The sequence below is a fragment of the Lagopus muta genome, chromosome 10 (assembly GCF_023343835.1).
Source record: "Lagopus muta isolate bLagMut1 chromosome 10, bLagMut1 primary, whole genome shotgun sequence".
Taxonomy (NCBI): Eukaryota; Metazoa; Chordata; class Aves; order Galliformes; family Phasianidae; genus Lagopus; species Lagopus muta.
In genome coordinates, this window is record NC_064442.1 from 12420209 (window position 1) to 12434404 (window position 14196).

At 37.9% G+C, this 14196-nt stretch overlaps 2 protein-coding genes across 3 annotated transcripts in view; one reads left to right on the top strand and one right to left on the bottom strand.

Moving 5' to 3' along the window:
* PIGB (phosphatidylinositol glycan anchor biosynthesis class B) lies at positions 1-7976 on the top strand. The gene is made up of 12 exons (XM_048956882.1): positions 1-133; positions 201-336; positions 409-526; positions 1114-1218; positions 1383-1513; positions 2085-2225; positions 2654-2705; positions 3084-3295; positions 4471-4535; positions 5791-6001; positions 6776-6956; positions 7495-7976. The coding sequence occupies exons 1-12, from the start codon at positions 16-18 to the stop codon at positions 7624-7626; spliced, it is 1602 nt and encodes a 533-aa protein (XP_048812839.1). The 5' UTR covers positions 1-15; the 3' UTR covers positions 7627-7976.
* CCPG1 (cell cycle progression 1) overlaps positions 7681-14196 on the bottom strand; it is a 24063-nt gene continuing 17547 nt past the window's right edge. The window contains exons 8-11 of one of the 2 annotated variants that reach the window (XM_048956875.1): positions 13978-13989; positions 13061-13161; positions 10659-12064; positions 7681-8719 (exon numbers count right to left, since the gene is read on the bottom strand). In XM_048956875.1, coding sequence (XP_048812832.1) covers positions 8539-8719; positions 10659-12064; positions 13061-13161; positions 13978-13989 — 1700 coding nt within the window. In that variant the 3' untranslated portion in view covers positions 7681-8538. The remainder of the gene's footprint in view (positions 8720-10658; positions 12065-13060; positions 13162-13977; positions 13990-14196) is intronic. The other variant, XM_048956876.1, reaches the window with a different exon arrangement.

Here is a 14196-nt window from a genome sequence, read left to right on the forward strand (position 1 = left end):
AGGCCCCGCCCCGCCATGGCAGCGGCCGGAGGACTGCTGGCGCGCGCCAGGCGCTCGGAGCCGGTGAGGCTCCGCAAGCGCAGGTCGGTGCTGTACGCGGCCGCCGGAGGAGCCGCCGCGCAGCCGGGCGCCGGTAAGCGACGGGGAGGGGAGGGCACGGCCTCGGAAGGGCCTCTTACCCGCACGCTTCGCTTCCGCAGGCGCCGCCGGCGGGACCGCTGCTCTGACGGCCCTGGCGGTGGCCGCGCGGGCGCTGAACTGCGCGCTCGTGCGCACCAGCTTCGTCCCGGACGAGTACTGGCAGTCGCTGGAGGTGGCGCACCGCCTGGTCTTCGGATATCCTTTACCGCCCGTCCTCCGCGGGAGCGGCCCGGCTCCTCCTTACTGAAACGGCCTTAACTGCAGCAATTATGGGCACCTGACGTGGGAGTGGGCGCACGGCCTGCGGGGATACCCGTACCCGCTGTTCTTTGCCTGCATCTACAGAGCTCTGCAGCTGCTGGGCGAGGATGACGTCCAGCTGCTGGTATGTAGAAGGGGTCGCAGTGCATCTGCTGGTTGCGGTGTATTTTTGCTACTGCTCGGGTAGAACGCAAAGCCCTGTTCTGACAATGGTGCACTAGTGCAGACTTCAAACGTGAAGTCTCTCCAAATTTAGCATTTTACATGAGTGCAGCACTCATGGCTAACTCTCCAGGCCCAGCCCTGCTGCCAGCGGCTGCAGCCCCCACTCTCCTCAAGTTCCACGCTGACACTTAGCCCTGAGATCATAACTGTGCCCCTGCTCAGTTTGCCAAAGTGTTTAATCGTACCTATGGCAATGGACTCGCTAACAACAGCTCCTTGTGACTGCTGTTGTCATTCATCACGTTTTCTAAATTGTACTTTGAAGAACTGAACACTGTCAGTGGAACCTGATCTACTTTCTTGGTTCTGGCAGAAATACTCGTCTTTCTAAAGGATCGTACTGTCATTGGTTTTTTTCTTTTAAATCATAAGATGTTACAGATAATATTTTCTATCTCACACATTAGTCTGAGCAGCCATTCAGTAGCACAGTAATTCTCTCTTTGAACTCATTGCAAACATAAAGTTCTGTCTTTTCTCATGTAGATATGGGTCCCTAGACTGGTACAAGCAGTTCTGGCAGCTTTTGCTGATGTGAAGCTTTATTTACTAGTGAAACACCTTGAAAATGCAGAAACAGCAAAATATGTGGTAAGTCTCAGCTGTTTAAAAAAAAATGATGCACATTAATCAATGTGGCTGCAGCATAAGCATGGCCAAATGATACTTAGTCATGCCTCAGAACTGTCACCTTTTTTAAAGCTACAGAACTTAACATTTGCCCCTGTGCACTCTCTTGTCATAACTGTTTCCAGTACTTCTGCCAGCTGTGTTCCTGGTTTACATGGTATACCTGTACCAGAACTCTAACAAACACCATGGAAACTCTTCTCACCATTTTTGCTCTTTACTACTATCCAATGAAAGGTTCCAAGATGGGGAGCAGGTAAGAACATTTCTCTGAACAGTACTGAAATTTTTTGGCATGGGAGTAGAACAGAAACCAGTTCAAATGCTGATTTTATCTTAAAATTTAAAGCAAACAAAGCCATCTTATTTTGTGTCAACTGCTCAACAGTAATTGTGGTGTTTTCTCTAAAATTTGTTTTGAAGTTCTGATATTGCTGCTATACAACACGACTGTTGTCCAGTTCCCTTACACACAGTATCACAACACAGAAAACTATAGGCTTTAGAAGAATTTAACTTAAGAAAAGATATACTTGTTTAAGTGCAGCAGTAAATTAATGTGGTCACACCATTGTTAACTAGCTATTTATTTTAAAACAAGTACGTGCTCCTAATTAGCAACTCCAGTGCTAATATGGAGTTGTGTGTCTGGCAGCCTTCCAAGCCAAACAAGGTATCTGCATTCAGAGAATCGGAGTTACCAGCAGCATGCAGAACTCTTGGTCAGAGACAGAACAATATTTCTATTGCTAAGTTCCACTGCTAAATAATTGATCACACCTTCTGGTAAGCTTTCTTTGTTTGTTTTTTCTGTTCCTTCATTCTAGATGGAAATATTTAAGTTTGATAGCACTTGGAATTGTCATTCGTCCCACTGCAGCTATCCCATGGATACCTTTGGTCTTCTGTCATTTTTTACAAGAACAGAAAAAAGCAGACCTCATCCTGTACAACTGCATTCCAATTGGGTACGTTCCTTCTGAAGTTACACTCTGTTCACAGCTGTATCTTAAGATTGATCTTACCACTATATACTGCAGCAGAGACAGATGGCTCAAAAAAGCTGACTGCATTGAAGTCCAATACAAAAAAAAAGTTCTTTTGCAAAAGTTTAAAGAAGGGATGTGCTTCCTTGAAGTGAGTTTATATGCTGCAAAAACCTACACAGAGATGTAATCAGAATGAGATGCCAGCAGCATTCCAGGTTAACCTGGGATTACCAAGGATACTGGGCAGTGGCAACTGGCCACTCTACAATGGCCACAAGTAGGGATAATCCTAAAAGAGTTTGGGAGTAACTACTCAGAGAGTTTTGACAACAATATGGAGAAGAGTACAACCTGATGCATAAGCAATGCAGGCAATAGCAATGCAATCCATTTTTCTTCTTGTGCAGATTGGTCACACTGGGAACCTCTTTAATAATTGACCGTGTGTTTTTCGGCGAGGTAAGCTGCTTTAAACTCAGCACTAAAACTTTTTATTTTTTCAGTCATTTTAAAAATGTGTTGGACTTTTGCAGCTTATTGTCTGTGAGTGTGTCTGGTCTATCTTCTGTAAACGAAGTCACGAATCCCCGAACACTGACTTCTTAGTTATTTTAAATGACTTCAAGTCAGCTCTCAGTAAATCAACAGTTTTCAGTATGCTATAGCACTTGCAAGCTGGTTGTAACAACTGCTAAAAATAGGGATCTCATGATAAGTCTTAGCAGAAAAGACGTAGGCGTAGGCACAAAGGAAACTTATCAGTTATGCTAGTTTAGATGTTGTCTTTTGTTTTTTATTTTACTTACCCCTTTTTTTGCCTTCCCCTAACCATCCCAGTGGGTGCTGGTTCAGCTGAACTTCTTGAAATTCAACGTGCTACAGAATTTGGGAACGTTTTATGGTTCCCATCCCTGGCACTGGTACTTCACTCAAGGACTGCCGGTTATCTTGGGTACCCACCTGCCTTTCTTTATTCATGGCTGTGTGATGGCACCAAAACGGTATCGCATCTTTCTAGGGGCAGTGATTTGGACAGTGCTAGTATACAGGTAATTTCTTCTAAACATAATTACTGTCTTTCACCATTTGTGTTCTTTTCATCAAAACTTGTCCTCCCTAGAATGAAAAAGGATGGTATTCAAGCTAAATGACAGAAAACCTAAAATTATTCTAATACACGTAGAAATAGACTCAATTATGCAATGTTTTCTAGAATTGTATGTAATACTGCTACTTGCATCATTAGCATACATGTATATTTAAAAACTATTTGATTCTAAAATACTAAAATAATTTGGCAAGAAATTCAATGGAAAACAATCAGTAACTTCTGCATCACCTCAAGGGTGTTAAGTAACAACAGAACTAGTCAGAAAGCTGAGCACACTGGACATCTGCTAATGAAAATGCTGCATCATTTGTTTCTCTAATATATCCCCAATAAGAAGAGAGGTTCTTCAACTTACTTGCTTCATTTACAAGTCATTTGATGACTGTAGATTACACAAAAGAGACAGGAAAGTATATGCAAACTAGTGCATACCTAATGGTAAACTGTCATCAGACTGAAGTAGTAACAGAATACAGCGAAGCAGGAGCAAGGTCACAAATGTAATCTCTTTCCTCAGACCAACTCCAAAGTGAATGTAGCCTATTGGCCCTTCTAGGCTCCTCTAGCCTTCTGCTTGGTTCTCAGGACAAAGTTTTGCAGTAATTTCAAGTCTTACCCAACTACCCATCATTTCCCCTCCTTCCCTTCCCCCCCCCCCAAAAAACCAAAAAAAACCACCACAAAATCAAATGCTGAGGTGGGAAATGGTGTAAAGTTGTATCAGCAGAAGTGAATGTTATTCTGTTAGATACAAATGCAAGTGTAAGTCTTAGCTCAATCTTAGCTCACCATCCATTCTGTTTCTTGCTTTGTTTTTAATACAGAAAACTAATAAGTAATGTACTCCCTATCGCATCTAGTATTCTTAGTCAGCTTAACTGCTACAGCACAGTAGCCAGTGCTTGGTTTAAAGTGATCAAGTAACTTTAATTTCATTGTTGTCATTATGTTCTTAAAAAGTGATGGTTTGCATTTTTTACTCTAAATTGGTAACATGCCAAATGCTTTTTCATATGTTTAAGTGCCCATCTCATCTTCCATACTCTAAACATTATTTTGTCAACAGAATTGATGCATTCAACTTTCTATTGTACTGTATCTGTTTTATTACAGCACACTGAGCCATAAAGAATTCAGGTTCATCTATCCAGTACTGCCATTTTGCATGTTTTTTTGTGGTAAGCACTTAGTTCTAAATGTCTCACAACCTTCCCCTGCTAATAACTTTTACCGAAAGACAGACTGTTAATAGTGAATGTAGGATTCTTAAAATGAGCCTAACTTTTCTTTGCAGATAGAAAAAAGGATGAATGATAGCAAGAGACTGAAATACGTAAGAATCTTTAGGGTGGAAAAAAGTATTTCCTACAAACTGTAATACTGTAGCAAAATCTTATCTGCTGGGAAGTTACAAAGAAAAGAGTAAAGTCTGCAGCACGTGGAGCTGGATAGCTTTAAATTGACAGATAAATTCAAAACAGAAGAATCAGTTAATATTGTAATAACCTATATTTTGCTCATATGAACAAAAGTAAATCTTAGTTGCATGATTCTGTTGCTGGCAAATACCAAATAGCTAATGTCTTGGCTTAGTTCAGTGCTCAGTTCAGAAGATTTAAGATTTTTACAAAAACAGTTTAAAAAAGCCTATAATACACTGTTTCCACTCATGCTTAAATCACAGATTTCTTATTGGACTTCATTTTCATCTGAGACAAAGATCTGTAATTTGTTAGAACATGAACCAAATGAAGACTGACTGAAATGATTTGTTGTACACTAGTGACTTCTGAAGCAGGCCTGGTTTTTATTTTGATTCAGTGAAGGTGGTCACAGAGTGGGGCTGTATAAAAGATTTCTACCACATATCTCCTATCATGAGAAATATCTTTTCCTCCTATTACTAGATTCTTACAGGAGTGAGAGGGCAGGGACGGGACATAAAGGAATAAGCATTTACCAGGATGTTAGCTCAAGAACAAGTAACAGTAAAGATCATATCAGCCAGTTGAAGGGAACACTGTAGCTTTCAGCATGCTGGAGATAAAGAATACCACAGCCATACCAGAGCAGTCATTATCGTTTATTCTGGCTCTACCCCAACACGTACACATCTGTAAGTCACCACACACCATTCATCCAAGCACTGAATGGACTCATTTCCTCACAAGAAATTAAAACTAAGCCCCAGAGAGATAATGAGTTTGAAATTTTTCTTCTGGACTCCAAAGAACAGGTACAGACTTAACATTTACACTGTTACATCCAACAGTAAGGGCAAAGTCTGATCTTTGAATTTCCATTCAAACAGTAAAGACTGAAGTACGTTAAAATACCTCAAAGCAAGGTACTGTTTGCAAATGACTAATAGTTTCCAAAGGTACTACGTGAAACTTCAAGTATTTGCTTATCTAAACTTAAATGTTTCTCTAGGATATTCTCTGAAACACCTAAAAGCATGGAAGAAGTCTGCAGCAAGCTTCTTGCTTTTATCAAATTTAATCCCAGCCCTGTATACAGGCTTGATTCACCAGAGAGGCTCTCTTGATGTTATGAATCACATACAGCAACTTTGTAACAGCTCTTACCAGTCACAAGCTTTTGTCTTCATCATGATGCCATGCCACTCTACTCCATTTTACAGGTAATAAAATAGCTGTCAGTGTATTATGTTAAAATCTACTAGACATTTAAGCAGAAATGGTAAAAATAAAAAATAAAAAATCTGATTGAGGTCGATAAATGTATAGAGGAAGTTTGTTCTTCATAAAGCTAACACAGAATGAATAGGGAAAATAAGCTAAATGCCTAGAACACAGAATGAGACTCAGGAGCCAGGTTTTACTCAGTTTTTGTAAGACAGTTTTGTATGAAGCTATACAGTAGTCCTAGGGCTTCTGACAATAATGCATACATCTCAATTATAGTAACTTGTATGGGAAAACTGAAGTGCTCTGCTATAGTCAGAATGTATTATTTTAATTTTACCTTTACTTCTGCTGCTGGAAGGTAAGGAAAGGGAATTAATAACATACAATGACTGAATTCACTATTCCAGAAAGTTTGCAATATAACCCAGTAAGCAAACAGATAAAAACCACACAGCTGATTGGAGGGGGAAGGGAAGGAAGTACTTTTTATTTACAAAAATGATGTTATGCAGATTATGTTTGCATTGAGATAAATCTGCTTTCTGTGAACTGCTAAAAGCATTCACAGTAGCTTAAAGCTGAATCCACATCTTGTATTTCTGCTTTTTATAAAACACGTAAGTGAAGAAAACATGATGTTGGAGTAAACAAATATAATCTTTTTTTCTCTTTTTTTTTCTTTTTAACTGAGGTATTTAGGTGATGAATCATTTCAAATCTCGGGTCTTTATCAGTTTATCCTGAATATGTTTTGTTTTTTGTCCTAGCCACGTTCACTGTCCTCTAAAAATGAGATTCCTTCAGTGTCCCCCAGACCTAACTGGAAATGAAAGCTATGTTGATGAAGCAGATCTATTTTACTCTAATCCACTTGGCTGGCTTAATAAGGAGTTTTACAATGATACACTATTGCCCAGTCATTTGATTTTCTTCAGTGTGCTAGAACAGGTATGGTAAACGTAAGATGAAACAAACTAGTTTTGAGGTCAAGTTACAGGAGAAATGGAGCTGCAGAAGATTTAAAAACTCTTCCTTAACTTTTTAGAAACACTTAAAATTCAACCCCCCTAGTCCATAAAATAGTACAGATACCATTCCAGTGATGCATACTTAACATTCACATGTGCTCTGTATGCTTTCTGCATCTCAAAGTTTTACAGCCTTTGCCTTAAGCCATGTGAAAACAAGTGTATTGTCTGTTCCCAGAATCGTATGCTCTGACGTAACAGGGACAAGCAAACATGCCTCTGTGTCAGGGTACCTCTTCCCCTCAGTTCTTTTATGAAGTCCATATACTCAAATGGCAATGTCTGGTGAAGATACACTGCATACACAATCAAACAGGATAGCTCTCTCTAGCAGCCTTTCCTAAATAAAGAAGTTCCCAAGAATAGCTGAATTAACAGTTTCCAGAAGGCTCTGGAGCACTGTTCTGATGCTCTCCAAATACTTTTGTCTGTGGAAACTAATATATGTTCATTTACAGGAAATATCATCATTCCTAGCTTTAAAGGGCTATAAGAAAACAGCCACTGTCTTTCATACTCATGTACCTCAAGGACGAGTTGGAAGCCATATCTACATCTACAAGAAAAAACCTGAAATGAATCGTATCTGAAGATCAGTTTCTAGACTTACAAACTAACGAGCTCAGTTTCGTATAGCAGTACAGAAGATACTTCACTGCAGAAAGGAGAGAGTAGTGAGACTGAACCGGGTAAGTCAGATGGGAAAGTCTCATTACACAAATATCAACTGTCTCAAAACACATAAACCTCTTCTTGAGGGTAACTTCAGACTGGGGTGAGGTGAGGGGTGCTGATCTACCATACAACACTAAAGAATATCAAGGCCAAAGCTACCATGTGATTACTTTCACAGTAAGAAATCAGACAAGACTGGACCAATTTATAGAACTGTACAGCTATGCTATGTTTATTTCTTTTTATAAATAAAGACTTTTACCCACGCTGTCTCTTTATTTTTCTTCCCCAAAATGCAGATATGCAAAATAGTTCAAGTGCTTAAATCAGCAAGCTGATCAGAATGCAGCACAGCAAATTCTTGACAATTCAGCAGGCTCATAGCCCCCCACCCCAAAACAAGAAGCAAGTATAAGATTACAAAACACTAACAAATACATTACTATAATGTAGACTTTTTTTTTTTTAAGGATGAGATGAAGTTAGTATATCAAACACTGAAGTTAATTATTGGTACATTATGCATGACTCAAGCTTGAACTATACTAATGGAATGCAATTAAGCATATTTTTCATACGCAAGTCATTGCATGCCTAGTTTCTGTAACAATACCACTGGTAGCCAAAGTATCATTGCTTCCAATGAACAGTTAAAGCAACAATACCAAATATGCAAATCAGAAAGACTGACTCCTGCCTTTTAACAAGAATTTGTAAAAATCAAATTATCTAGAGAAACTTGCATCTCACTGCTTCGTTGAAAAACAATTCGTTTCCAGAGAACGTGTGCATTATTAAGTCTTTCCTTTTTTTAAACCATGAATTACTTAGTATTTTGGATCAAAGGGCAACTGCCCCAGTTCTATTTCAAGATTTGCCATGTGTCTTCCATTAGTGCGACCATGTTTATGCCATTTACCTTCTCTTTTATTACGGTGGTGGTACTTCTGAGCTTGTTTTTCATGTCTGGGATTTTCAGTTTGTGTAAAAGAAGGCCTTTTAGGTCGACTGCAAGGAGTAAACAGAAACTTGTTACTACTCTTAGAAAAGCACTTCTCTAAAAGCATTCTGAAATACAATTACATTGTCAAGAACAGCTCTTAACATGCTGAGGTTGGCTGGAAAAAAAATTTAGTATCAAGTAGTTCTTTCTCTTAGTAGGAAATGGGCAGGGTTTTTGGTGTAATTGTTTTGAAAACCATCAGTGAGATGGTGTATTTTAAAGAAAATCTTTCCATTAATAAAAAATACTCTGCAGCTGGTTTCCCAAGTTCTTTGCAGAATAAAGCTACATAAACAATCTGTTTGAGCACCCCTACTGTGATGCTTGAAAGGAGGTCTCCATCTGTTCTTCAGTTGTTCTTTTATATTCTGCTCTATAAAAACAACGAAAACTTTATAGACTTGTGCCTAGACATGGGCACTTTAGAGGTTCTCCTGCATGCAATGAAAACATTCATACAGAGAAGGGTGGTACTGGCAAAACACCACTGCTCACTTATTGCAGTCTGTGATGCACACAATGCCATTACACTACATGCTGTTATTCTGTCACTGGTCTAGGCTTGGCTAAGCTGAGTTAAGGCTATTTTCATCCTCAGGCACAGAGAATTCAATAAACTAATTTGAAATTCTGTTCTTCTGCAAACTGGAGTCCTCAAAAATTAAGTAATTAAAATTCATTTTAATAATAAATTAGTAAGAAGTAGTTTAACTATAAATGAAAACAAGTCAAGTATTTGCCAGAACTACACATTAGACAAGGCAACTTGGTAAATGCTAGATCTATCACCCTCATTGTTCAGCCTTCAGTAAGAGGATACTATCCTCATGTAGCATCTACTAACTCCAAACTAGTTTTCAGACCTCCTGCTACAATAAACACATGATATAGTAAACAATACAATCCAAAAAATAATCCTGACTGAAGACACACACTTGTGTTGAATACCAGCACAGAGAAAAAGTCCTTTATATGTGTAAGGACAACTAATCTATAATGCACGAGAAAATTATATACAAGGATTTTTTCCTATTTGTTCAGACTAAGTATTAGCACAAAAGATTACATAATGAATTCAGTAACAGCAAAGACATTAAAAGCCACAGAAAATATATACATTTAAGTACTCCACAAAGAGCAAATATCACATAATACACTAAGGCTGCTTGCCTAACTTTCTTCAGCAAAGGCTATGCAGCAGGAACAGCACATTACCTCTAGCTTCTTTGGGCCAGCAAGCACACACCTGCTCTGCAGAAGCCCTGATAATATCATCAGAAACAGAAAAGCAATGTAGGAAACAACACAGGCCATGGACAGCAAGTCAGCAAGTCCAAAACATTTTAGTACAGCTCAGTTCAGATGATGAGTTTGCTATTTAAGCAGTTCCACTCTGTTGTAAAGACTAATTCAATACTGTACTAACCTACATTGGTAGTTACACACCTGAAAAGGCAGCAGGGAAGATACCTGCCAGAACAGGGCTTTAAGGCTGCTCAAACATATGCTAAATCCTCTGTTAGGCAAGAACAATAGAAAGCTGCAGTTAATGTTTTTTGTGAAACTGCCTGTCTGAGGGAATGAAAAGCTATCATAGCTGTTCAGTCTAAAGTAATCCTACTTGCAAGCTTTCTAAAAGGCTCAGTGAAAAACCAGATTGTACATGTAGTACAATAGAACTACATTGTACTTTGTGTACTTTATGTACATTGCCATAGAACTGTGACCTGTAGTACCTTAAACATTTATTTTTTCCTGCAGAGGAGAATGTTAATTTGGGAGGTGCTAGAAGCACAATCCATTTCTACTGAGTCTCTTACATACATATCTATGGCTAGAAATACAGACATCTGTGTATAGAGTACCATCTGTTAGAACAAGGACACTAGTTGTCTTTAAAAAGTGCTTCATTTTGTTAACGGTTCAGGAAATATGGAAACCAACCTGGGTCCATATTGGGGTGAATTATCATACTGAAAGTAGTATCTGTAGATGTACTTGTCCAAATCATCAAAAACCTTCTCATTCTTATTTTGGTATTCCTTCATATCTTCCAGATAATCCTTGACGTCATTAACAAAATCAGTGAACAGCATCTGGTCATGTATAAAAAACCCATTATGAAAAAACTGATTGATGAAATTTTCTAGTTCTCTCCAATGATGAAAGTTATGTACAACTTGTTGCAAATACTTTCTCATTAGCCGATTAAATTCATCCACTCCAATAGGATCTGAAACTCTGTTGAAGAGACTAACAAATTCTTGATTAGCACATTCAAAAATACCAGAACAGCCCTTTAGGTCAAACGGATGTTTTCTACTACACAACGGATCATTGAGACATTTCTGTGAATCTGCATCTTTTTCAAATGTTGTAAACTGATGTTTTCTTCCATCTCTGAAATCTTTTGGCATGTTAGATCTCCTGTAATGTGCCTGCTTCAGATTCTCATAAGAGTTATGTTCTCGGTAAAAAGTTCGAGCTCTCTTGTTTGCCTCGTATTTTTTTTCATTTGGCTTCTTCTCCTTTTCATCCAAGATGGTTTTTGTGGTATCTTTGAAGTGTCTGAATGTGGACTTTACAGAATCAGAGAATTTTTTCAGCTTTTCTTTCACTGCTTCTTTAGCCTGCTTGATCTTTTCTTTATGGTGTCTAACGAACTCTTTTGCGGAATTTTTCATAACATCAAAAGTTTCTTTAACTGAGCCAAAAAATGACTCTTTTGATTTCTTTTTAGATTTACCTTGCCCTTTAGCACCTCTCTTCTGTCCCTTTTCATTCATTTCTTGTTTTTCACTTTGATCTTTTACTTCAACGTACAACTTCTCCCACAAGTCAGAGCGCTGTTGCTCAAAGTTTAGCTTTTTTTCTAGTTCCACCAGTCTTCCTCGCAGAGTTTCTATTTCTTGATTTTCTCTGACCGTGTCATCATCATTAACACTGTCAGGTGTTTGACGAGAACTTAGCTGTTCCAGTTCTTTTTTCAGGGATTCTGTAATATGACGTTCTTTGTCCAGCTCTCTCCTTAACATTTGTGCTTCTGCAAAAAGCGTTTCCTTTTGCCTACGAAAATTATGGTTTCTTTGCTTTTCCTCTTCCAAATGTTCCCTTAGTTTCTGATTTTCCATGACAATAGACTCAGTACTAGTACCTTTGTCTTCCAAGTTTCTTATTTGTTGCCTTAGCTTCCTTAGTTCTTCCTGAAGCGAGACCAAAGCTTTTTCTTCCTTCTCTAGAGATTCTCTTAAGTGCTGATTTTCTGCAGCAAGACTTTTTTTCTGTGATTCAAAGGATTTCTTCTCCACCTCAGTAAAGGTCAAACACGTGGCAAGATCTCCCTTGAGTGACTAGTGCAAACAAGAAGAAAACAAGACAAAAATAATGATCAGAATTGTTATAATTTTAGCTGGCAAAATAAAAGACCAAGGTAGATTCAACAGTTTGCTTGCCATTTTGGATGAAATGACATGTTGCAGCATGATGCAAAAAATAGAGCTAGTTTATTTATCTCAAGGATAGAAAAACAAACATTCTCTTGGCAACAAAGACCACGTGAGAAGCTCCCACTTCCAACCAGAGGTCATCACCCCTTGCTTTCACTGATTCAAATAGCTGAAGGGAAGTAAACTAGAAACTTGAATTGATGCATCTTAAAAAGAAATTAAAACATATGCATGATATTCAGCAATCTGGATTCCCATGTTACAAAAACATTATTATTTGTAATCATTACTAAGTGTATTAAACAACAGGGGAACAAATTCTTAAATCAACTTTGTTGCTGAAAGAACATATGTAACTATATCCTAACACAAGAGAATAACTCTCAGTCTCTTGCTATCCATGACAAACTCAAGGACTAAGCATCTTGTACTATATGTATATACTGCTATCAGCAATGTAAAAATAAATTATTCATTTTTAAAAAGTACTCCCAAACAAAGCACTTCCCCAGCATTCTCCCTGAATTATCTGAAGGTGAAAACCTAAGTTAAACATTTGAAAAATGAATAACCACTGAGAATTTAAAAAGTAACACCATAAAATCTGCAAGATCAAGCTACAATAGGTTTTTACCAGCACAGTTCTATTTCAGCTGCCTTTATTAATCACAACCTAGCATCGTGTCATAGGGAAGGAGACAAAAGGGACCACGCATATGGGCAAATAACTGCCAGGCTACTATTAAGACTGAATAAATAAAAACCATTGTGCTTTAACACTTAACAGTAACAACACATGTGTAATGCACTTCTGTGATAAATTAATTTCACTTTGTGTAAAGTACACACGCATATTAACAGAATAACAATCCTAAAACTGCCAGCCAAACTCACACCTACCCCCACTTTATCTCCTTGTTCTTGTTGGCACTGGTAAAGGTCATCTTTCAATTCACGTGTCTTTGTTACCAGCTGCTGACGTTTCTGGATCTGTATTGTACCTACAGAGATATTTGGGTTTTTTAATAGCCTCTCTCACAGCAGTCAGAGGAACACATGAACCTAAACATCACCTTCATTTTCTCTGCAAATTCTTGATTTCTGTACTGTCTGACAGTATTTACCAGTAAGAATTAAAAACCTTGTTTAAAATTGGAAAGGTATTCTTATAGCTAAGATCAGATTTTTGCACGTAGACTCTGTTTCTTATGATAAACATTTTTCCAAATAGACCCCAAATATTTTTTTCAAATAGACTGTCTAATTGATGAGAACAGAGGAAAGAATTTTAAGAAAATTACATGGGAAAAAAAGCAACAAAAATCATTTAGAAGTAAAGGTTCAGTAAGTGAATAAGTCAAACTGAATTATTTAGTACAGACATAACCCTGAGTATTTTTACTAAATATACTTCCCATTCATACACTTTCAAATTCTTTAAAAGGATTACATTTATCATTGACTCCAATTTAAATACAGTAAAATGATGAAGAGAAATGAAACCTCAAGTTATCACAGGAAAGCAACATCAGACATTGTTTAGCCACTCTGTTTTTCTCTGCTTCTGGCATGCTGACATACACCAGCCTACCAGCTACTACTTGCTGCAACTATACAACACGAAGTATTTTACATGACTGGATTAGTCAACTCTACAATACTGCACACACCAGTAATTCCTAAGATTTGATCATTGTTTTTGTAACAGTACACATACACATATGTATGTATGAGTATGTAAGCATACATGCACACAATTTAATAAGTAAATCTGAATACAAGCACGGGTCCCACAACATATCACTTGTGCCTCTTACCTTCAGGTTTACCTAAGGACAAAAAAAAAAAACAAAAAAACCTGTGTCAAGTGAAAATTAGTATGTCTTTCAAAGTAAATGTCAATATTTAGACTAACAATTAGTCAAAACCAAACCCAACTAAAGTCATTCTCTGTCTCAAACTGAATCAAGACTCTTCTTAATATTGCACTTTTCATAAAAGCCTACTCATGAAAAATGACTATTAAGAAATAAATG